The sequence below is a fragment of the Nannobrachium achirus genome, assembly GCF_963921795.1.
Source record: "Nannobrachium achirus genome assembly, chromosome: 18".
Taxonomy (NCBI): domain Eukaryota; kingdom Metazoa; phylum Chordata; class Actinopteri; order Myctophiformes; family Myctophidae; genus Nannobrachium; species Nannobrachium achirus.
In genome coordinates, this window is record NC_137825.1 from 42,002,861 (window position 1) to 42,027,016 (window position 24,156).

Consider the following 24,156-nt stretch of genomic DNA (forward strand, 5'->3'; position numbering starts at 1 on the left):
ACCTTCAAAACCTTATTAGTGTAGTCTAGTGATCGATTGCTTGTTTAATCAATTGTCCAATAAATCATCGTAGCCTAATAAAGTTGGAAATATATTTAAAAAATAACACACTTTTCGGTAATATAGTTTATTTCATCTTTAATAATGTAACAGATGTGTCTGTGCATTTGTGTTCACACCTTTTTTTTTTGTAACAGGGGATGTGATCAATCAAATAAACCACTGAAATCGCATTGAACAGAGACCAAATTAAAAAACTTGGTACAACATTCCTTAAATCCCAAAAACAAAACAAAACATCCATTTAATTCTTGATATGGAGTTGTTGTTGTTTTTCTTTTAGCAACTGATAATCACAGGCTAAGTCTAGTCTTTATAACAACATGACATGAGAGCAGTGTTGTTACATTCCCCAATGCATTTCAATGCATCCATGTCCATTCCAAAAGATGGTGCTGCGAGGCAACAGTGACATCAGCCAGGTTGGGAGGGGGGTTATAATATAGCTACATTAGTGGCATAGCTAAGCTCTCAATATGAGAAAGCTGATTCACTGGATTGTGTCTCTTCATGAAGTCGTTCACAAAAACTGATTCAGTCTTTTAACTTCAACATTACACTCAGTCTCCATCTCATTGTTTCCCCATTAGCATAGTGGCCGTTTCACGTAGGTTCTAGCAACATGCCTCCCTCTTAATAACCAGTGGAAGATCTCCATGCATACTACTGCTAGTGCATTTAGTCCTTCTCTGGCACCAGCTTCAGCACTTTGCCAATAGCGATGGTTTTGCCTGGAAGGGATGAGAAGGAGGAAATTAATATAGAACTGCGACTGTAATTTGACAAATACGAAAACTCAAAAATTCAACACAATATGTAGATAGATACAAACCCATTGAATCAAACACTGTCCATACACATTCATTCACTCATACAGATTTCTCATTCACTCATATAGCTCGTAACGTGACGAGGAGAGTTCCTTTACGTCCTTAAAACAACGTACCTAACGTGATTGGTAGGAGAGAAAAGACTTGCTCAAACACATTTTTCTTGGCGTGATCTAAAATTGGGTGTATATTGCTCTTTAAACATGCACACTCCCTCTCTCATACACACTGCCCTAATGAACTTTCATGCACACATTCTCATTCCCACCCGCACACACACACCCACACTCTCACCTTCATCTCTGAGTGTGAAGCGTCCCATCTGTGGGAAGTCTTTAAAGGTCTCCATACAGATGGTTCCTGCTGCTTGCAGCCTGGCGATACACACCTGGTCCTGCTTCACAAACCTGGGCCGTGTCTTACTCTTCTCCCCGGTCTTCTTATCCACAAGACATATTAAGGCCTGGGAGTGGGAAATGGAAGAGGGTTGAGGAGGAGTGCAAAGTATTTTTTAGTAGGGATGAACAACATGGATTTCTTTGCCAATAAATGACCTTACAAAAGGTGTGCTTTTCTAGCGCAAACAGATGGACAGAGGCAAAAGATAACTCCGACCTTCGACTGCCTGGCGGCGAATTATCTCCATTTGCTCCACTTATTGTGGTCAACAACAATATGATAGCCGTACATTTGACTTTATTTAATACATTTTAAGCAGTACAATCCACAGTTTATGTAAGGAGGGCAAGAGAATAATAATTGGATGTTTCTTTTCCATAGCCATGACATAACCAAATCATACATGACATAACAATTAGAAAGTTGCAGAAGACAAATATTAGCAAAAGCTCAAATTACTTACGGTGATTTGTACTTCTTCAATGCAAGTGTGAATGTGTAGGACTGCATGGTAACCGGGGCAAATGATCGATTTGTGTTCAATGATAACAATCTGAAATAAAAGGAGAATGTTACTGAAAGAAGTGAATTAGCCTCGAGCAGCCAGACAAATCTGCCATTGGAAAGGAAAAAATGCCTGTGGCAGTGATATTGTCTGAATTGTATGAACAGTGCAGGTCATACAATATACAGTACAGTGGTGTCTTATCATGTGATCAGCTTTTGATTCCATCAAAACTCCCTCCCCCCCCCCCCCCCCTCCTCCCCCATGGTAAATTATAGAACACCATTGTAATAGATAGAAGATTAATTCTCCAGTTTGTTGACAAGGGTTCATGCTTTAGATGCCTAAATTGTTTCAGGAGGAGGCCTTCAAAGTTATCGTTTGTGTTAGGCTTTGGTTTCAAAACTAAGCCACATGATCGACAACAGCGCTGACTGATTGGCCTGAGCAGCACTGAAAGAGACAAAAACAACTCAGAAGCTAATCTTCTGTCCTCCCAAAAGTATTGTTGCTAAAAGCGGGTAAATAAGCTGATGTACAGCAACGCTGGTGTACAGCAATCTAAACTTTAGCCATGACGTTTGAGTGATACGACTTAAAAGTTGTCTCTCATTTTCCCCAAAACTCCTTAGCTTGTACATGTTATATTCCTATTTAAATATTGCAAACATGGAGCACCTGTGCGTCAAAGGTGCGTCCAATGTGACAGAGGTCCTCAATGCTACAGAGCAGGAAGCCGGGCAGGATCTCCTCCTCCTCGATGCCCTTCAGCCTCAGCTTCAGGTTCTCCCCGGGAGTAGCGTCGTCCGTCTCCACGTCGTCACTCAGGATGCTCAGCACCTCCACCGTGTGCTAGAAACCACGAGAAGAGAGACAACAACAGCATCTATCTGTAGTAGGGCATTCACGAATAGTGATTTTTAGTATTGAAATTATTCAACCTCAAAGTATTCGAATAGTCGAATATTCGACAGGACTGTCCAAACTGTCAAATATTAAGTAAGCAAGAGGCGAACATTGTGAAAATAGCCGATCTAGCTGAGCATGTAGATCTGCTATTTTCACAATATTTATCTGTGGAACAGAGTCACATTAAATGTAATACCTACAATTCCAAGTGCTTGTCAGGGTGGGGGTCCCCAGTTCAAATATGTTTATTTTGGGTGTCACAGCCTAAAAAGGTTTGAGAACCCCTGGTATAGAGCATTAAAAAATTCATCCACCAGGGGCATTGACAAAAAAAAGAAAAAAAAAAGAATATTCGACTTCGGTGAATGTCGAATAGTGACTTTGATATTCGAATATTTGAATATTTGGTGAATGCCCTAATCTGTAGGTGTCCTCTTGACTAGTATCAAACAGCCAGGGGTGTGAAAGACAATCTCTGACAGATCAACACCGCCCGATACTTAGAAGTTTGAGAAAAGGTTTATCATGGGCTCAGGAAAAATTGATTAACTGGACACACCCGTTTCGTTGTTATCATCCAGAGGCCGCAGAGTGTGGGAACGCCATGTGTAGGCTAATGCATCATTAAGTTGTACAGGCCCAAAGCAGCACTGTGCTCAGCAGAGTTTGTTCATATGCTCCAAGGTGTTCCTTATATAGACAAACTCTGCTGTCAGCTGAGAACATTTAATTATTATATTTTAGGGATTATTTGATGCTCTCTAATAAAGACAGGTCACAATGGGACAAAATAATATTAATTATAAGTAATAATTAATAAATAATAAGGCCTGTGCGTTACTTCCTGCAAATGATTATTTGGCTCCAAATGGAGAGGATCTGTTACTGGACATGTGGACAGTGTACACTACTTCGCAATAGCTGGAAAGAAATCAACATACCAGGTGCAAAACGTGAAAGAAAGTAATTTTGTTAAGACTTACTATGTATCATTTTAACCATTCATTTACAGTCCAGTTGAGCCATAGTGCTACTGGTTTACAGGAACGCTTACCCTGTTTGGCATCATCATCAGCGTCTGGGCTTTGGCGATGCATCCCGACTCCAGTTTCCCCAACACAACTGTACCCATGTCCTGCACGCACGCGCACGCGCGCACACACACACACACACACACACACACACACACACACACACGCTCTCATATTTACGTCTATATACACTGGATATACATTTCAGATAATCAACTTTGAATGAACCAATGCAGTGTGTCAAAGTACCTTACACATTCCCTATTCAATGACTTTGAAGCCTCTTACAGTGTGATAAAGAAGCATAGTAAATTAGACTAAAATAGTTATGCCACTTCTGTGGTAATAAGCAACAAGAAGCCCAGTAGATCAACATAACATTCCTACATCACCATGACAAACTGCTGCACTGTGGACGGCAGTTTAACAGTGTACTGAATGATTGACCATGGCAGCCTGTTAACTTAAGCATAGTCACAGGAGAATTAATATCAAGTCAAGATACCATGGGATCATTGCTAATCCCAACCATAGAGATCTTTATATACTTTAACTCAGTCAGAATGCTGTTGTTGCAGGCAGAGCAATGAATGAACTGCTGAATGAATGAACCACCAGCTACAACTGCAAACTGTACGGTTGGAGGATAATAAATGGCACAACACACACAGAGTCCTGCCTAGTGGCTTACACACATTCACTACACCACAAAAACACAATACTGCATGTTATTGTTCTTCTGTTGTTCTGAACGTGACCTTTTCCTCAAAAGTTATATTTCTTTCTGAGTATACCGACTCATTTAGTAGTCTCATCAAGACCATTTCACCAGAACCTCTTGTGTAATCAGAGGAGGAGAGAGAAAAATAAAATGAAAAACTCGCTATAACTTGAGGTTATACTTTTTCTCTACAAAGCGCAAAAAAACGAATTGGAACATAGAACTTTTACATATAGTTAGAACTTGCTACCTTACCTAAAACATCAATTCATTTTACACATCACACAGACATGAAGTCATCTACCTCCTGATTATTAAGTGTCGACAACCTATGTCTGTTTTCTCGCATAAGGTGACAGTCTGTCTTAATGCACTCTCTGCAATGTCCTGCTGCTCTAAGGTGCGTCCTATAGGTGCATGTACTGCATCAAGCCAAATGTTCTTCAGTAGCTCCACGAGCCAAAGCAATGTCCTTGAATGAACCTCATGCTTGGCAGAAAAAAAGGTTGAAATAGAAACTTTTGTCTGTAATTTTAATGCATTCTATAATGTCAGGGATTCTGCAGAACAATATTTATTGTTGTATACTGTAGGTAGCCGTCTTCAAAAAGCAAAACCACACTATAAATATCATAAATATGTCACTGTAGGAGAAATGAGAAAAGAGGAGGAGGAGGGGAGAGCAAGGGAGGGGAAATGGTGTATAGAAATGAGAGATGGTCAGAGTAATAATGTGGCGATAAATGAAAAAGCTCTAGAAATCCTCTGTTGTGTTCCTTCCAAATCAATGCCTACGTACTGCCCACATCTGTGCCCAAAAATTTAATGATCCTAGAGAGGAAATTGTTTCCAGTTTGTGTGTGTTATCTTTAGATGGCGCAAAGCAAAACTGAAAAGATGAAGTTTCATGCCTACTACATGAAAAGGTATCAAACCCTGCCTCAGCTCATTTAACCAATTAAGACCTGAAGCAGTCTACAGATGCCTTCTAAATCAGAAGATTTTCAAAAATGTTAAAAAATAGCATAGCTCGCAGCAAGCTTTTATATTATGTTCAAGTGGTTACACAGATGCTTTCCGGGTTTTAATGGGTCAAAATACTTTCCTTCCTCCATACGTTCCAGTGTCCCCCTGCCTTTCACAGGGAAAGAAAAGCTGCTTACCTTGTATTTGTCTACAATAGCTAGTCGGATTGGGCCATCATTGGATCTGCAGAGGTTTGGCAAACTGTCCAGGTGGGGGATGAAGGGCAAGCCCCTGGAAGAGAAACAAATTATAAACATAATTTGATCAAAGTCCAGTTAACACTGGCAGTGTGAAAAGTGCTTTACAATTGGTTGAACTGTTGAAGTCCCACCCCAAGTATAGAGGCAGAGAGAGAGAGAGTTCAACTTTCTGTAAATAGCTACATTTTTACCATTGAGCTACAGCCATAGAGCACAGCTGCTTAATTCAGGGGAGAAATCTTATTTTTGCCTTCAGACAGTAGCACTTGGTAAACAGTAGTGGTCCTATTTTACAACAGGATTTAAACATCTCAATAGAAGATTAGATTGGTAAACATTGCATTTTATTCTACAAAAGAATGTACATAGTGTAGCTTTAACAAATTAAATGAAAACACACCGACGTCTTAACCACAATACAACATAACTGTTACAGATTAAAAAAAATCTTACAGACCAATACTTTAAACTATTTTGTTTATTAACTGGCATTCTTCAACAAGAAAGTAGATAACAAGAAAGAGTAGTAATATACAGTAGGTAATTGAGGTACTCTTTGGTCCATTGTTGCATGTCAAACAATTGTGTTGTTGTTAAACTGGTTTTATTAACTGACCCACGTTTTCCGCTGAACCTTTCTGTCTGATAAGCTGCCAAAACGGGCATATCACCAAACATGGGACTCTCCATGAAGCTCCATGCATGGATATTACTACTAGTGAGTAATACAGGCCCACACTGGGACAAGCCTTTTAAGTTGGAACAGCAACATCATTTTCCACAGCGCGCTACTTACGTGTACCAGGTGCATTCTGCCACAGGGTCTTTGAGGTTGGCCCCTGTGAGTCCAGAACAAGGCATGAAGTAGATGTCCTTTTTGGGGTTGAAACCCACTTTTTTAAGAAACGGTACCAGTTTCTCTTTACACTCCTCATATCTGCGGGTGGAGATGAAAAGATGTTTTAATCTTTCATTTTTAATAGCATCGCTTACCTGAGCCCTTTGTCCCCAATCCATGTCTTTGTACGTTTATTTTTTATATATGAACATTTCTACTATTTTTGATCATGTTTTGTACAGTACACATAAGGTATGTATTTCTTGTGCAGTATATGCAGACTTTTTGAGAGATGTGTCAGGAACCCCTCTTTCCAACATGGTGAGAAAAAGAAAATGTAATGGGAAAAAAACATATTTAAAAAAAGAAATAAAAGCTACCAGTCAAGTGTTGTGTGTGTGAGGTGTTCACCTTTCCAGGCTCCAGTTGACAGTGGGGTCATCCATCTTGTTGACCAGGACAATGAGATGTTTGACTCCAGCCGTCTTGGCCAGCATGGCGTGCTCCCGGGTCTGGCCGCCTTTCTCAAAGCCTGTCTCAAATTCCCCCTTTCTGGCTGAGATCACCTGACAATGAACCAAGAAAAGACAGGTCATATATATATATATATATATACATATGTGATCATTCATGACAGGCTGCGGTACGTTTCCACCTATGAAACAAAGATCTTATTAACAGAATAGATAAATAAATTAAATAGACAACTGTGCTAATCTGCAACACTATCTATAAGCCATGTTTTGACCTTTTTCCAAAAACTAGTTATGACTACTGATGCACTTAATGAGCAGTGGTAGGCTGGTAGCATGTTCTAATAAACTGTTCAACTGTATCTAAAAGCATTTAACCAAATTCGTCCTGCACTTGGGCAGGCACAGAGCTACAATGCTGGCTCTGGTATTAGGGCATACACATCACCACTTCTACAAAAGAAATCGAGAAGATACTTAGGAGCCCTGTCTGTGAATGTATTATGTTATGGACCATAGTGAGGTGGAGTTGGACAAACCTAGCTTTCAGGGGGAGCCAAAGTGTTCTTTACCCACACACACTGCCAAGTGTAAGTCATACAGTATGTGTTTGTTTTGGGGGACCTGCAGTTTCTCCTTTAAAACTTTAGTCAGACCACCATACCAAGAACAGCTTGCATAAATGCATAGTTAAAGCAACAAAGAAAATGTTACTGGCTAATAGATGATGTCTACGAGGAAAAAGGGATTATTTTTGCTAGAAATGTCGTTCTACCTTTCACCCTACTCGGACATGGTCTTGAGAGCCATGTTGCTGGTTGGGGTTTTAGCAGCGAAAGTGTGGACCCCCAAGGTCAATGCATGGTGAAACCAATTTACACAGCTTAGGTTGCCGCCTGCAAATATAATATATTCGCTTTTATGGAGAGAAAATTTGATTATATGATTCGAGTTTTATCTTCAGTTTTAATGTGCATTTATAATTTTCTGTAGTATGATTTTATAATGCCATTTAGTGTTGCCGTTTTTAATTACGTGTGTGTACGTAGTTTGGTGCAGTTTTGGGTGAAGCAGGCTAACTCAAGTATTAAAACAGACAGCAGTACATGTCAGCTGTAAGCTGCTGTTACAGTGATTCTCTTTTGTGTCGTTTCCTACACAAAAGCAGTCACTGCCAACATTTCAGGGGGCGCCGCTTGCATTGAACCTGCAACTGTCAGGACATTCAGCAAAGAGTGTTGAATGGCTGACTGTCACAAGGGTTCCTGGAATATTAAAGGTAGAAACTTTAAATGTGAATTTACGGGAATTAACAGGAAATAATAGGAATGAATTTAAAACATAATAGCAGTGCAGATTCGTTCGATCCATTCATTAGCCCCACAAATCCATTCATTTGTCAAATACAAACAATGTGAAATGTGCTTTGAGGTATGCTTAAGGTGTGCTTTTTATGACTGCTATGACTGAAACTGGATTTTAGCTATGGTGGTAAAATGTATTGGCCAAATTAAAGTAAAATGTTTGCACTTTATTGTTTTCATCCAATTATCTTTATATAATTGAGTACCGGTAAGTAACTAGATAAAAAATATCAAACATATAATTTTCCAAATGTCTGTCTGTCTGTCGGAGTGTCTGTCACAGCGTTTCTGCTCAGTGGCTGGAGCAATTGATCTGAAATCGCATCACCATTAGCATATGGACACACCTAACATAACTGTGAAGCCCGTTTGTCACTTTCACAAATCGTATGCTGTATATTAGCATTTTTATGGTGTATCTACTATCTATTCTGCATCTAGCATGAGGCTTATCTATTCTGCATCTAGCATGAGGCAACATGTTTAACCAGGTGTGTGTGTGTGTGTGTGTGTGTGTGTGTGTGTGTGTGTGTGTGTGTGTGTGTGTGTGTGTGTGTGCGGGTGGAGTGTCTGGCCCTGTTGCAGATGTTGTCCAAAAATCATGCAGATCGGTACACAGTATCTCTGTAGCCAATAGCCATTAAACGAAACGGGTATTTCTTACATTGATCCTCCTACATATTATTTATGTAAGCACCAGTTAAAGTTACTTTCCATCCCTCATATACTGTGTGCACAGTGCATACCCCATAACCCACACACTGCACATCATTTCAGAGCTCATATCTTTGAACGGGTAAGGACTAGTAACACATACTTTTCCATATTTTTTCTTAGGTTAAATGTACCCGTTTTACCTGGCTTAAATCATGTTTATTTATGGTCAAACTGATGGCAGAAATTTGATCCCTACAATTGAGTGTCTGTATCTCACCAGGACAGCCAAGTCTGCTTGAGATGCTCCACCAATCATGTTGGGGACAAAGCTCTTGTGCCCTGGGGCATCCAGGATGGTGAAATGCTTTTTCTCCGTCTCAAAGTAGGCTCTGCCGACCTCCACCGTCTTCCCCTTGTCTCTCTCCTCCTGGTTGGTGTCCAGGGCCCATGACAGGTACCTGTAGAGTAGTCACATGTCAGCCATGTTGGTTTACTGAACATCCATAGTCATTTCTTGCTCCTAAATAGTTGGCTTCTACTGTAATTCCTACTCGGTTCTCAACTCTGGTATGCTGTACCCAACCTATTACGATACTACTTTATCGTCATCTTTCACTGAAATGTGTCTTGCGACACAGCAGCAACACATAATACAGACATTTGACCTAACACAAACAAAAACAAATGAATTATATACATAAAAACAGACAAGAGCAATGATGTCCACTGTCCTGCTTACCCCTGTGCAGATTCCAAATTTAGCCTCAAAATTGACTGATGAACAAAGGACTTCTGTTGTCTGACCTTATTGGATTTTGGAACTTGGCTTTTGAAGGTAGCAACTTGTATTCCCCATTCCAAATATGGGTAGTGGTTGAAGTGATATTCCTTGCTAACATCAGTCTACTGTTACTATATGTAGATGCATAGTCTCTCGAGTGATTGATAAAAGATTCTTTGAACAAATGTTCAACAAACAAACATCCATAACAGGTGGTACTACAGAAATACAGTAAAGATCACTCATAAGCAATTCCACAGTCAAAAATCCTGGTGACAACACAACCCTTGCTCACCATGTCTCTCTGTTCTTCTCTTTTGCTTCTCTTTCATATTTCTCTAGGGTTCTTTTCTCCACCATGCCAGTCAAGTACCTAAAAATCAAAGCCAAAACAACACATGAAATGACAAAAACAGATGTTTGAGAAGGGGTTGTATTGAGGGCCTATCATATGGGGGTGGTGTTACTTTTTGTTGAGGAGGGGCAGTAGGATTAATCGCTTTTCAATTTTGTCACATACCCATTTGCCATAATTAACAAGCGTACAATATCCACACACCTGCAACACCGACACAATTCATAGAAAAAACATCACCACATATTGGCATTATTTACATTTGGATGCTATGATGTGATGATATATTATTTATACATGTGGTTGCAATATCCCATGTATCAGTGGTTCTGAAAGTGGATTCCAGGGACTCTGTGGGTTCCTTTGGGGGGGCCTAAATTGACCCATACAAGACAAGTCTGTAATTCTGACAGTGTACAAATGGAACCAAACGAACCCTAACAGGTTAACACATCGGATGCCCACGTGATCTCTGATGTCTAATTTGCTGGTGCCCATGGCAACGCGTCATTTTACCTACCGGCGAGAGTACTGTCGAGAAAAGTAATCCGAGTAAATGTAATCCGAGTATGTCCTGTTTATTTTGCGAAAATCTTTTCTTTCAGTCAGGATCGTTTTTTATCATTTCTAAGCCACAGTGTTTGTGTTACGGCATGTAGAAGAGGCTGCCGTTTTGAGAAAAAAAGGAAAAAAGGAAGGGAATCCGGAGAAAACAGCACTTTTGTGCAGCCGGTAAACAGGAAGTCAACGAGCCACACAGCACGTCCGGGTGACGTAATTGCGCGCTGCATGTTGGGAAATGGAGTTGTTTCATCACCGCGGTAGCCAAGTGCAGTAGCTACAGTACAGTATAGTTTACTGTACAACGCGTCAAACGCGTCGTTGGGCACTCGTAAAGATCAAAGAGATTGACGCGTAGACACCACGTGGGCACCCGATGTGTTAATTTGGTTCCATTTGTACGTTAAGGGGAGACCTTGAAATTTGAAAGTTTGAGAAACAGTGCCATATATAATGTATACTGTATATCATATGGGCATCTTGGTCAGGATGAAACAGAAACAGGTTTGTGCAGACACAAACAATGACTGCAGTGTGGACCTCCTGGGTCGTGGGACGTCTACTCAGGGTCAGACCCTTGGGACACCAGTCTGCGTACTTCTTTCTGGCAACTACCCTGGTATAAATCCATTTCACAATTAAATGCATACTGAAATCATCACTGACGTAGATTTCAGTTTACATAATCTACTATTAATCTACAGTCTGTGAACCTCTATCACATTATACACAAGGTAACCACAAAACATACTGGCTGGGTAGCTAGATTGTCTGGTTCTGAAATAAAATAAATATCAGCATATCAATAACACTCACATGATCTGTCCTCCAATGGTCGACTTGCCAGCATCTGAAAGTTTGAATTGCAATCAAGCACTCTTTGTTGACCAAGTATGAAGTTTATATTATGAAGACATCTGCTTTGACATGCGGTACATACGTTTTGTAAAAAACTAACATTACACAATAAGACACATAACCATTTGGATGTACCGGACATGGATGTACTGTACATGCATATAGTGCATGCAGTCAGACTATGACCTAAATATTAAGATAGTAGACAGTACTTACAGGTTACATTATTAACAAGCAATTATGAACTGAACAACAACTTGATACAATCTCCCTAAGGCCGCATTCACACACATGCGTGAAACATCTTCTCCGTATCGCCTGAGAATGAGGGGGAGGTCCAATGCATTGTCAATGGAAGGTTGTTTGGTTTTTTGTCGTTGCCGTGTCTCTTTCTCAACCGAAGGTTGTCTTTTGGCCAAGAGACACAGCAACGACAAAAAAACAAACAACCTATCATTGACAATGCATTGGACTTTCCCCGCCCCCACTCATTCTCAGACTACACAGACACGATAGCTGTCGCAACTGTTTGTAGCGCGCCTAAGAGGGATCCCAGAAACATACCAACGTGACCGATGAACACAACGTTGACGTGCTCCTTCCTGGGGGCATCTGGTGGGGGCAGGACCACTTTCAGCACGGGCAAGTCCTCCTCTTCGTCTTCCAACATCTGCTCATCTGCCTCCCTCTGGCCGACCTCCCTGGAGGGGCTCCCTGCCTCTGGGGTGTCCTCCCCTACTCCTCCACCTCCACCTCCTCCTCCTGGCTCCTCCTTCTGCTCCCACGTCTCCTCCTCTGTGGTCATCATGTCTGCCTCCGTTCCTCCGTTCTCCACTGGGGCTGAAATTATTCGGCAGCGGTGTTAACGATGGCCGTTACCGGATAATATACTGAGTGTGTTTGTGTGTGTGTGTGTGTGTGTGTGTGTGTGTGTGCATGCATGTGTTTGTTTGGCCTGTGCTCAACCCCTTTGCTCTGACTTGGCTGATTGATTTAAACACAGCCATCAATTAAATACTGTCTGGTATAGACAACATGATGAATTATATAGTTAAAGTTGGTGGAGATGGCTTTACCCCAGATCTTCAAAACGTTCATTAGAACGTATGTACTATTTTATGTGCCATTGTAAATAATGTCTACAGAATTATGTTTCCTTTAGTGTTGGGTCGATTGATTGATTGATTGATTGAATACTTTATTAGAAGTTCGCATAGGAAAAGCATAGCGCAGGACAGTAAAGTTCAGAATGATACTAGGTCTACTAATAGGATTTAAACCCCAGAAAGCACAATGGCTTGTTTACATTGAGGTCCTTTTGTACTCAATTCACAATGGTCTGCAGTTCAACATCAACAGTATAACAGAACACTAATATTGGCAACTTTAAACATCAGACGATGAAATCTGCTGTGAATGAGTAAAGTGCCCCCCATGGAAATAAAACCACAAATAAGCCTTCCATATCTGCTACGCTTACGTAATGACACAGTGGTCACATACAAACCCTTCTCAACCTGGATACAATATATATAACTTACAAGTCAGACACATTCACGCTGACTATCACAAAGACAAACCTTGGCCACAATACCCGAGAATCACATGGCAAATTATTGACTTACAGATATAAACAAACTCGACCATGCTGATATTCTAATGTTAGCAACTCATTAATCGAGGCTTCATTTACAACATTTTCTCCTTTGGCAATCTATCAACATGAATTGTCTGTTTAGTTTTGAACCAAATATGTATTGATATCTCATTATTGCTTTATGTCTGTGACTCTGTGTAGTATGCAACACTATTGTCTATGCCTGTAACACAGTTATTCTACATGACACTGTAACAAAAGCTATTACCACTGGCCCCTGGTCGGATGGCAGTAAAGAGGTTGACTTCATTGTTTCACATTGTTTCTCCAATGTCCAACTTAGGGATGGGACAATATTAAAATTTCATGTCACGATTATTGTGACCAAAGAATTTGCGATTTACGATATTGCGATAATCAGAATATCTCAACATCCATTGTGTTTGATCAGTTATAGAGGGTTTAAATAAATGGTACCGGATATGCAGCTCGGCAAATAAAAGGTGAATTGATCCCAGTGCAGTGCATGAGTCATGACAGAGGATAATTTCACGATGAATTAGAATCTCTAAAATACTATTATCATAAGTGTTTTTTATCACGATAAACGATAATAACGTTTATCATCCCATCTCTAGTCCAACTCTCTTTTTTCATATTCAGATCTCACCTTTTTCTTTTACCGCCGTCTCTCTCTTCCTATGACATCTCACCATGTCACTTTTCTGTGTCTGTCTTTCTGGCTACAGTTGCAGACCTGTGTAACCTGAGTAAAAGCCTACAGTGCACTGTGACCTGTCTCTTGACCAAATGTAAACACCTGACATAAGCATATATATAGGACCAGACCAGCCAGTGGTGAGTCGGTGACATGGCAGTATTTCCCTTTAACAATATGCTGCAGACACGTACAAAATGCTCTGACAAGTGTGAGTAGGCCCAAGCCTGGGGGTGGTGGAGCTGAGGACCTGTGGCCATTGATATCTTTCACCATCTGCGCACATGAGGGCGTCTATTTTAGGCAAGTGATGTTGCATCACACACACCATAGGGTTCAGTAATACACATGGGCTTGCCAAGGACTCCAAATTTGGCTCTGTAGCTTCCAGTGGGCCCAAGCTTGCATACAAGGAAAGAATGGCACAGAAATATATAAGTAAAGCTCAATCAAACGTGAAGAGCATTGCTGTCATTTAAAGGTGCTTCAAGTTTCAACACTCTTGGCAGCAGCCAGGTGACTGGTGAGTGTGGGTGGGTTGATGCCTATGCCTGAATGAGTAATAAGCATAATCATCCCGTTAATAAATAAGACGATTGAATGTTAAAAATAATAAATGCATACCGACTGTTTCTGACACCTCCATGTTAGCAACTGGATCACCTTTCAAAGAGGAAAAAAGATAACATTTCAAACTCGCACAATTTAAGAGAAAATTAGAAATCCTTAAAAAATGTTCATTATGGAAATGTGATTACTGCCTTGTAAATAGAAATAACGTGTGTATTTTTGTATTATTTATTTTTATTTCCTCAAAAACAAACACATGATTTGACTTGTTGATGACTTCCCACTGCGTGGCAAGCAATGATTGTTGGCACTGATTGGACCAGCAAGGCTAGCTGGATTAGCAGGCTAGCGACTTCAGCTACAGTTCCAGCTGTCTTGGCTAAATGTGCTTGTTATTCCGGGCGGCTGAGCAATGAAACCTACCGTCTGACAGCGGGCTCTCCACGGCACTGCTCTGGAGGAAGCTCGGCACGAACACCGCGGCGTTAACATTGGGGACAAACGGCTTCGCGTTGACGTTGAGGGCAGCGAAGGCGTTGTCGAGTCCCGCGACGGCGGCCGGGGCCTCGGCGTCCACCTCCAGATCCCACGAATCTGGGGCTGTGTCTGTTGGGTCCATCGCTGCTGCTGCTGCTCCAGGGAGATGACACGCTTCCAAAGCACCACTGAGTGAAATAAAGGGTTCGGTCGTTGCACTCGAACCCGTTTTCTGGCGTGTCTGACAACGCTCTTAATGCCTCGTTGAGCTAAGTTCCCATTGCTTTGTTGTTGCGCCTTGTTGTTTTGGAAGCATATGGAGCCGGTAGGCTGACAGTCTGACCGTCTCTCACCTCTCTACTATCAACTGCCCGGCGTGCCCGCTAGGGGGCACCCGACCTCTACAGTACTTACCAGCCTGACCCTTCTGATCACATCTATGATCACATGCAGACAAATGAGGCCACCCAATCAATAAACACTTGACAACAAACTCAAAATGATGATTAATTTAATTCCACCATGAAGACCAATCAATCATCATTGAAATAACAAATATGGCAATAATAAATATATAAATAAATAAATAACAGCCTTAAATTAACCAAAAATACAATGTCTTCAGGCTTCAATAGCTGTTTAGCCTTAAATTCCTCAATGCAATTGCAAAACGCAATATAACTGGTACTGTAGCACAACATGAACACGAACCGTATAACCTAAATCAACTTTAAATGAGTTACAGAGGATAGGAACAGTCATTGCAGATGGTCTCTTCATTCTTTGGCATCTGCAATGCCCCCAGCTGTAATGGCAAAAGTGGCCTCATTCTCTGGCATATCAGGGCTAGAGGACATAATGGAAAAGAGAAGACACATCACTGCCACATCAGCTCACTAGTACTATTACAGAGGTTATACAAGGTTTCATACAGTTCCCCCCAGGCCCCCACCCCAGCACTTCACAGGTCAGACAGGTGTGTGCAAACCTAGCTCTGGTCCATCGCGTCACCTCCCGGTGACGCTCTGACAGACCCGTCGGGAAATGGCTAGACCCCAGTATCTCAGCCCCTCCGAGCGCTCAACATCAGTCAAAATAAACAAAACTATTTCACTACTCACCAAACCAAAGGTAGTTTTGCGTTGTTGAAACTCTATTCTCCGCGGTGGTGAACCCCTCAGCACCCCACCCACTCTGCAAGATACACTATTTTTGGCATGAAATAAAGTGCATCCAACTCGCCCACCGCTTATTTCCGGGTTGTGAACCATTGTATCTGCGGTGGCCGCTAGGTGGCTCGAGGTGGGTGCGTTTTATTTCATGACAAAAATAATGTATTTTACAGAGTAGGTGGGGTGCTGAGGGGTTCACCAACGCGGAGAATAGAGTTTCAACAACGCAAAACTACCTTTGGTTTGGTGAGTAGTGAAATAGTTTTGTTTATTTTGACTGATGTTGAGCGCTCGGAGGGGCTCAGATACTGGGGTCTAGCCATTTCCCGACGGGTCTGTCAGAGCTTCACCGGGAGGTGACGCGATGGACCAGAGCTAGTGCAAACCCTGCTTTTATTCCTATACATTTTATCAGACTGAGTGAGTGTACTGTCCTACTAAGAGCCGTAGAGAAACTGGGGTAAAATGACTCCAAGGTTTATCAGCTGTTCTGACAAATCCAAGTAGTGAGTTGGATTGTCCTAGGTCTAAGTTAAACCAGGATTAGGTGGCAGGCAGTGCTACAGTATGTCTCCCTTGAATACGGCATGTTCTTCTCAACTTACACAAAGGCTGCGGTAAGTACCTGTCAAATATCTTGGCAATTCTCAGTTCCCCGCGCCCCTTCCTCAGGCTGATCCTTGTGGTGGAGGCGTGGGCCAGGATGTGCCCTCCAATCGGCTTTTTGGGATCAGCTTGAAAGCTGGAACGAGACAAATTAATAAACAACCAATTAAAAACCAAACAAAATGCTCTCCTGTTCTGCCTCGATCACACACACATTGCAGTGAATGTGTTGTTGTCTGAAGTTATTTAATTTTATTTGAGAGATTATCACTGGATTTACAAATGTGTGTTTTACAGTATTCACTACTATTTATTGAGAATTTCCAAATCTTCGGACAGAAAATGAATGTTGTTTCTTACGTCATTCCTGCACCAGGATCAGCGGTCATCTGGTTGGTGACGAACACGGCTACATTGTACTCTAGAAGAAACACGTTTATAGGCAATGAGAAAGATAAAGTACATGGTATATTATACAGTACATGGTAGCCTCTCAAAGCCTAATGCCATCCCTTAGAATTATTTATTTATGTGTGACACAGCAGAACCAACTAAGATTGATAAAAACATAAAAAGTAAATTAGAGGGTGCTGGTATCAGTTTCTGTTTACTATTTATGTCACTGTACAACACTGTCACAAGTATAGCAAATAGTCAATTAAGCTCACAATGCATTGCAGTGTGACATAGCTTGTAGACTATTTTCATTATTTACGCTGAATGAAAACGTATATTGTCCTATAAATAACTCAAAAGGAAACCCTGGCTGTGACGGAGGCAGATTGTACCTACTCGTTAACAGGTTTATTAAAACCCACTGGCAGAGTAACTACCTTCGATAACCTCAGGTTAGAGACGTTCACCCAAGAGAAAATGAGAAGGCATGAGAAGGAAGGGAAGAGAGATAAGGAGAGGCTGACTGTGGTGTGTGTGGTCCCGACCTTCAGAGATCTTCTGCAGTCTGGAGAGCATTTGGGCCAGTTTCTGCTGACGCTCAGCCAGCTCCCCTCGGCCAGAGAAGTCCACCCGGAACAGAGCCATGATGGAGTCAATGATCTGATGGCCGAGAGATGAGATGCAGGGTTGACAGACACTATTAATCTAACATTGCAGGTATAGCAGCAGTAAACCTTGTCGGTATATTTCATCTTTATATGTTTTTTTCATAAATTAATGCCTTTTTTATACCTTGTCATTGTATAATGCAAAAGTTGCAAAAATAGCCGATATACATTCTCTTGTTATGGATAGGCAATTCCAATTTACACTATTTTTGAAACCTTTTTTCCTTCTATCCATTTACGGAAAAGTAATGGTTTTTGGTTCCTGCCCGACAGCGACATTATGCTTTGCTTGCCCTGACAAACATGATCATGTGAGGATCACAGGTGTGTTTGTTGTATGAGAACCATGGCTCTTAACTTTGTAATTCTGGTGATCTGTGAATTTAAATTAATTCTACACTTGCATTCATTGTAAATCACATATGAGAGTAAAAAATAATGCAATATATTCCACCTATAAACCTTCACAGAGGAGAAGATTACAACCTAAAATTCACTGAATAAAAACAACCCTGATGATATTTAATCCCAGCAAAATGTTCCTTTCAGATACCAGAAGTTTGAAAACTCCTCCTTCCTCGTGGAACTTGGCTGCTACAAAGTCCAACAGCTCCATCTGATGTTCACCTACAGACAGAGCACAAAGTGCCTAAATAAAGCTCAGAAAAGTGTATTGCGCTAATTTGAAAAATGAATGTCTTTGTCCAAACCCCCAAATGTATTTTCATTAGGCAATGAAATGATTCTATCCTAGTGACACAGATATGAACATATTTTCTTGTTTTAATATTTTTCTGTAATAATTAATAGTTTCAAGTGAATTGGATTAATTTAATTTAAAATAGTCGCTTTATTAGGTGAGTGTCTACTCTACTGTGAACATACTGGTGTAGGCTCGAGCATAGAGCACGTTGTCAAGGACAGCATCGTGGTCCACATTAAACCGCTCAGCGATGTCCTTCAACCTATCTGGACGACTAGAACCAACACCATACAAGTCAAGGGTAAATAACACAACTTTATCTGGCAGTAAAGTTATTGATTGTTTCTTTTCACATGTTTGCTTGTGTAGGCCTATGTGAAATGTTTGTAGGAAACACATAAAAGTGTTATACCGGTAAGCATCATTTTTACACAGATGAGCTGCCACGTAAAAGTGTAGCAATATATATATATAGCAAAATAATAGGACTTCCACAAGTTCAGAGTCTGAGAAAATGAATGAAGGATACAAGGTGTGCTCTGTGTCGATGAAGATGACTTTGCCTCCAGTGTAGCCACATTCTCCAGGTAGCTGAGCTGTGACTGAACAACACACTCAGTTTGAGTCATTCATTTAGTTCACCCAATGTCTTCATTATGTCTTGATTAAATAACTTACCACAAAGTGTGTGTGAGAGCTGGGTTTTCCCTGTCCGGAACTCTGTTGAAATATATTTATATGTGGAAAAATACATGTAACACTCAGTTTCTATGTGTGCATTTAATCGTTGATGTATTGATCAATGATTAAATGTACACAAACACACACGCACATATCCATATAAAATATGACTGCCCTGAATTGTGTTGCATACCCTGAATGTCACATACAAGATGTATGCAAGATGTAATAACAAATGGGAAAAGCCCATAGCAGAGTACAGCAATATACAAGGGTAGCAGAACAACTCCTCACCTCCAAAGGCCTCTGTGATTGCCATGCTCTCCATACCTCCACCCAGCAGTTTGCTGCAGACAGATAACATCCACAGAATATCAGTAGCTGTAACATCAGTGCAGGGAACTAGTAACATTTGCACTATTTTGACAACTGAACTTTTAGAATGAAACAGATCTTTTATTACTTGCCAACATATCTGGTAGCTGGTAGCCAATAGCATTGTAACTTTCCAGTACATTCATAATGAATTAATGAAATCTATAACATAATCAATATGTTGATTTGTAAAGAGAAGCACAAGGAATCATAAACTAGGCTCTTAACTCAAACTCCTGACTCCCAGTTGTGATATGGAACACTTGCTTCCTCTTGGCACTGTACTCAAAGGCAGTCTGGAAACCATTGGTCTACAATGTGAAAAGAACAAAATAAAAGGACAAACGTTCCAATGTTCCACTCACGGAGCAAGTATTATTTTATGCACTATTATTTGTAATAGGTTATGTAATCCTGTGGATGAAACATTTTAAAGAAAGTCTGGATGTGCCATGAGCGAGTGCATGTCGTTCTCACCAGCATCTTCCCAGCAGCCTCTTTGATTTTCTCCACCTTGGCCTCTGAAAGGCCCTTGATGTTGCACAGGGACCTGCGAGTGGTCATTTGGATGCCCTTTACTGTACAGATACCCACTGCCTTCAGCTTTTTAATGTCCGCCATGTTCTGTAGAAGTAAATGAGAGACATTTATGAGGTGCACATGTGGATGTGTGGTATTTGGATTTAGTACAATGGATGCTCTGTAAATGTCTTCATGAAAGTGTGTGTGTGTGTGGGTGTGGGTGTGTGTGTGTGTGTGTGTGTGTGTGTGTGTGTGTGTGTGCAGTGATGTTAATAGGTTTTTAATGTAATGAGTCCCGGGACCCAAGGAGGGTCTTTCGGATGAGTCCCAGGGATATTTTATGGGTCCCACAAAAATTCAACGCGTCATGTCATTTTTTACAAAGTGCAGCATTTAACTTGAATTGGTTATTATATGGTTATTTACATTGTTTATCTTACAAAATACATACAAAAACGAATGAAACAATTAAACTATAATAGTACCTTGAGATGAAGAAGCACTAGGGATGGAGCTCGTAAATTTTTATTGATAATGAGCACCTTATCGATGTTGCTTATCGAGCCGGGCTTTTATCGAGCCCACTATTGAGCTTTTTTCTGTTTTGTGGAAAGACATGATGAGACACTAATATATATATATATATATATATATAATTACAGTACTATTCATGAATTAATAATAATACCCTACTGTAAAACTATACTATAAACTATAGGCTAACATTTCCATGTCTCTCCTTTTCTTTTTTTTTCTTTTTTTTACAGTAAATGCATATCTATTTTATCCATTAAATACATTTGACCAGGGCCTTCAAATACAGTACTTTAACAGACAGAAGGCAAGTCAACCTTTTTATTTTTGGAAAATATTTGAAGAAACTAAATGTGTACCGTCTCTTTAACAGTGTAATTTATAATGCATAGTACGACGGTGTCACGCAACAAAAAGATACCCAATCAACAAGCTCAAACCGTGTCTGCTCGCACCGCGTTGTGATCTTGTACATCTGCTATTTTCGGTAGACTCAGAAGTCGCGCTGGCAACGCTACGGATCACCCGCTTCTGATGCACGGAGCGATACATTATAACTCTATGGCAGTGATTTTGAGTGTCCCAAACGGATTATTATCGATGGAATCATTCATATTTTCAAGCACCACATACTGTGGGTGGAAGAGAACGGGTGTCGCGCTGCTTCAACAGCCCGCGTTGGAGTTGTTTCAACTCGTCTCAGACTAGCTCTGGTCCATAGCGTTAGTGGAGGAGAACTCAAACGCTATGGACCAGAGCTAGTCGCAGACGTGCAAAGTTATTGATTGCACTTGGGTCTTATGTGATGCATTATGGACAAGTGCCTGGCTCGGTCTGCATTGTCGAAGACAGTGTTCCCTCCCGAGCATGATGTAACAACCGTGCTGCATATAGCCCATTGTAAATTAGCTCTCCCCTTGTCTTTTCCAAAAGGTAACCAAACTTTTTAGTGTTTCACACGTTCCACCGTTGTTCCGCGGCACGCATGCACTTCCAAAGCACACAACTATCGATGACACATTGTACCTCCCGGCCCCCGGCCGCTATAGCAGCCCATGACGTGACGCTTACCCGATAACAGGCTCGACAAGCCAAACCCACGTTCGGTGGGGGAACCCTTCTTGGTGTATCACCTAACACGCTGTGCCACTATGGTCAGAGAGCGGCCCGGTGCTACGCTAAAACTAAGGCACCCATTGAATTCTGTGACCATGCAGCGTCGGTGGATTCCAAACACACACTGTCGTTCTATCGTCTGTTTTAAGACTTTCTACGCGGATTTCATTTGTGTTAACGTAGGGTACAGTAGCATGCCTTCACCCATGAACAATGGTGGCGTCTGTGGACTTTTTAAAATATATATTTTTTCGCGACGTGGTAAATTATTTTCACGTGGACTCCAATGGAGGCGATGCGTCCGTGGGACCCCAGAACACTGACGTGAATGCGTCTCTAGGCAACGTGGATGCGTCAGAGACGCGGGATGCGCACGTAATGACGTCACTGTGTGTGTGTGTGTGTGTGTGTGTGTGTGTGTGTGTGTGTGCGTGCGTGCGTGTGTGTGTGTGTGTGTGTGTGTGTGTGCGTGCGTGCGTGCGTGTGTGTGTTTTGTAACATCAATTCATTATTTAGAGGTAACTCACAATCCCATGTTTCTGCAATAAGTCAATGTCTTGGAAGAAGCTCTCCTGGTAGGTGAAACAAGGGAAAACAAAATATAATAGCAATAAGTATTGGTTTTAAAATAAATGGGAGCCTTGTTTTACAGTAACCACATCTGATATTCTATGTTTTCGTATTCTCACCTCGTCCTCATGGTACACAGCATCATCTTCCACGACTTGGTCCTCTGCAGATTTCATATTGATTGCAGGTAGAACTTAGAAGCTAAAAGTTGGGATGATAGTTTTGAACTCTCTCACTGGCTGTCAAGTGTCAAGAGGGCAGCTAGTTTGATGCTAAGTGGTAGGTCTGTATCTTAACGTTAGCCTGTCAACTTGTGCCTGACAATATAGCTTTAAGCTAGCTAATGTGTATTTTCCGCTTTTTCTGGCTTTTTAAACAGCGCCCAAGGTGGGCCTAGCTGCGAACTAACCAGGTAAATTCACAAGAAAAAGTCCAAACTACTAATAATTAAACAGAAACAGCATTACACTGCACAATTCAATAATTAGTTACCCACACAGTATCAAAAGGTTGAAATTAAATCGACGAGAACCAGTTTTGACACTTGACTGACACAGATTGGTAGGCGGGAAGAAATTATGGATTGTTCTGCCTCTAGATCCCATAGCACGGAGGGACAGCGGGCTGTGATTGGCTAGCTAGTTGTCCGGCAACTGAAGATCCCAGCTCTGGAAGATCCGAGTCCAAATTTGAAGTAATGATTATACAGTTTTAGGCCTATCTATTATGGTATTAGTCTGTGGTGGAAGTAAAAGTGGCAATAATGCAATGTAGAAATACTATGTTACAAGTAAAAGTCCGGAATTCAAAATGTACTTGTGTAAAGGTAAGTAGCGTACGAAAGTATTGTCATAAAGTACAAAGTACAACATGTTTGAAAATAGCAGATCTACAAGCTCACAAGCTTGTAGATTGGCTTTTTTCAAATAGCCTAGGTATAAAATATGGTTAAAGTGGTTAATGTATGTTTTATAATAGTATAATTTATATTATATCTGAAAAGTAACTTGTTTCCTAAGTTTTCAAAACATTGATTGTAGTGGAGTAAAAGTACAATATTTGCCTCTGAGATGTAGTGGAGTAGAAGTAAAGGTATTGGAAATACTCCAGTAAAGTAGCCTACAATTACCTCAAGATTTTACTCAAGTACAGTACTTTGTTACATTACACCACTGGTAATACTTCACTCTGGACATTAGCTACGACTGTCCAGTCGGCCTGTTGTTTTCCTAATTGATCCTAATTGAATGAAACTATTTTTCTTATCAAACATTCTGTGACATGCTGTGGGTAGACTGGGGCTACAGCTATCAATTATTTCCTCAGCAATTATTCTATTGATTACTTTTCCAAATCTAATAATTGACAAGCACATTTGAATCAACTAAACAGAGTAATCTGTAGGTTTAGCATTGATTTCATATCACACACCATATGCACTTCTAACTTGACTAGCAAAATGTATTATTTTTATAATCTATTACATCAATAAGTTCCATGAGCTTTGTTGCACCCCTAGGGTAAACACTTAGGCTTACAAAGCATTCCATCTCACTGGTGTTTTTATTAGCATTCATGTTGAAAACAGAGATATGCTCCATGAGCAGAGGTAAGAGACTAAATTCCAAATGGCCATCATTAGAAAGTAAAACTAATTATGTTCAATTACACTGGACTGGAATTGTCAGGGTAACGTTTATAATACTAATATACATTATTTTAACAGAGCAGATCCTCACTGGGAAATGTGACACAAAGTCTAAACGTATAACAGGTTATGGCTTTGACTTTGGAGAATAAAGGAATTATGGCTTTTGTGGCATATTCTTAAAATAATCAATCTTTTACATGATCAATGACTACCTGTCTTCACAGGTAATGAT

General features: G+C 40.8%; 2 protein-coding genes across 3 annotated transcripts; both read right to left on the reverse strand.

Moving 5' to 3' along the window:
- Positions 1–121: 121 nt before the first annotated feature.
- On the reverse strand, positions 122–15,273 carry gspt1 (G1 to S phase transition 1). The gene is made up of 14 exons (XM_080746956.1): positions 14,877–15,273; positions 14,508–14,546; positions 12,133–12,408; positions 11,527–11,560; positions 10,090–10,167; positions 9,291–9,471; positions 6,931–7,085; positions 6,478–6,618; positions 5,619–5,712; positions 3,758–3,838; positions 2,473–2,646; positions 1,753–1,842; positions 1,185–1,353; positions 122–791 (listed from the first exon to the last, which is right to left on the reverse strand). Exons 1-14 carry the CDS (start codon positions 15,070–15,072, stop codon positions 739–741), a joined length of 1,761 nt encoding a protein of 586 aa, XP_080603082.1. The 5' UTR covers positions 15,073–15,273; the 3' UTR covers positions 122–738.
- Positions 15,274–15,706: 433 nt separating this feature from the next.
- Positions 15,707–22,449, reverse strand: dmc1 (DNA meiotic recombinase 1; the record flags this gene model as incomplete). 2 transcript variants are annotated; one of them, XM_080746959.1, is made up of 13 exons in its annotated part: positions 15,707–15,776; positions 16,728–16,844; positions 17,069–17,129; positions 17,650–17,764; positions 18,326–18,399; positions 18,658–18,749; positions 19,005–19,077; positions 19,154–19,195; positions 19,451–19,503; positions 19,760–19,842; positions 20,009–20,155; positions 22,231–22,272; positions 22,393–22,449. In XM_080746959.1, 13 exons carry the CDS (start codon positions 22,447–22,449, stop codon positions 15,707–15,709), a joined length of 1,026 nt encoding a protein of 341 aa, XP_080603085.1. The 2 variants fall into 2 exon arrangements, with proteins under 2 accessions (XP_080603085.1, XP_080603084.1); XM_080746958.1 differs by having other exon boundaries at positions 22,231–22,275.
- Positions 22,450–24,156: the final 1,707 nt, after the last annotated feature.

Excerpts from the sequence above, each read along its gene's own strand:
- gspt1 (XM_080746956.1), bottom strand. The coding sequence starts at position 15,072 with ATGGACCCAACAGACACAGCCCCAGATTCGTGGGATCTGGAGGTGGAC. Across the intron at positions 3,839-5,618 it reads CTATTGTAGACAAATACAAG|GACATGGGTACAGTTGTGTT; the intron begins GTAAGCAGCTTT and ends GCGTGCGTGCAG. Across the intron at positions 1,354-1,752 it reads TTGAAGAAGTACAAATCACC|GCCTTAATATGTCTTGTGGA; the intron begins GTAAGTAATTTG and ends TCCCACTCCCAG.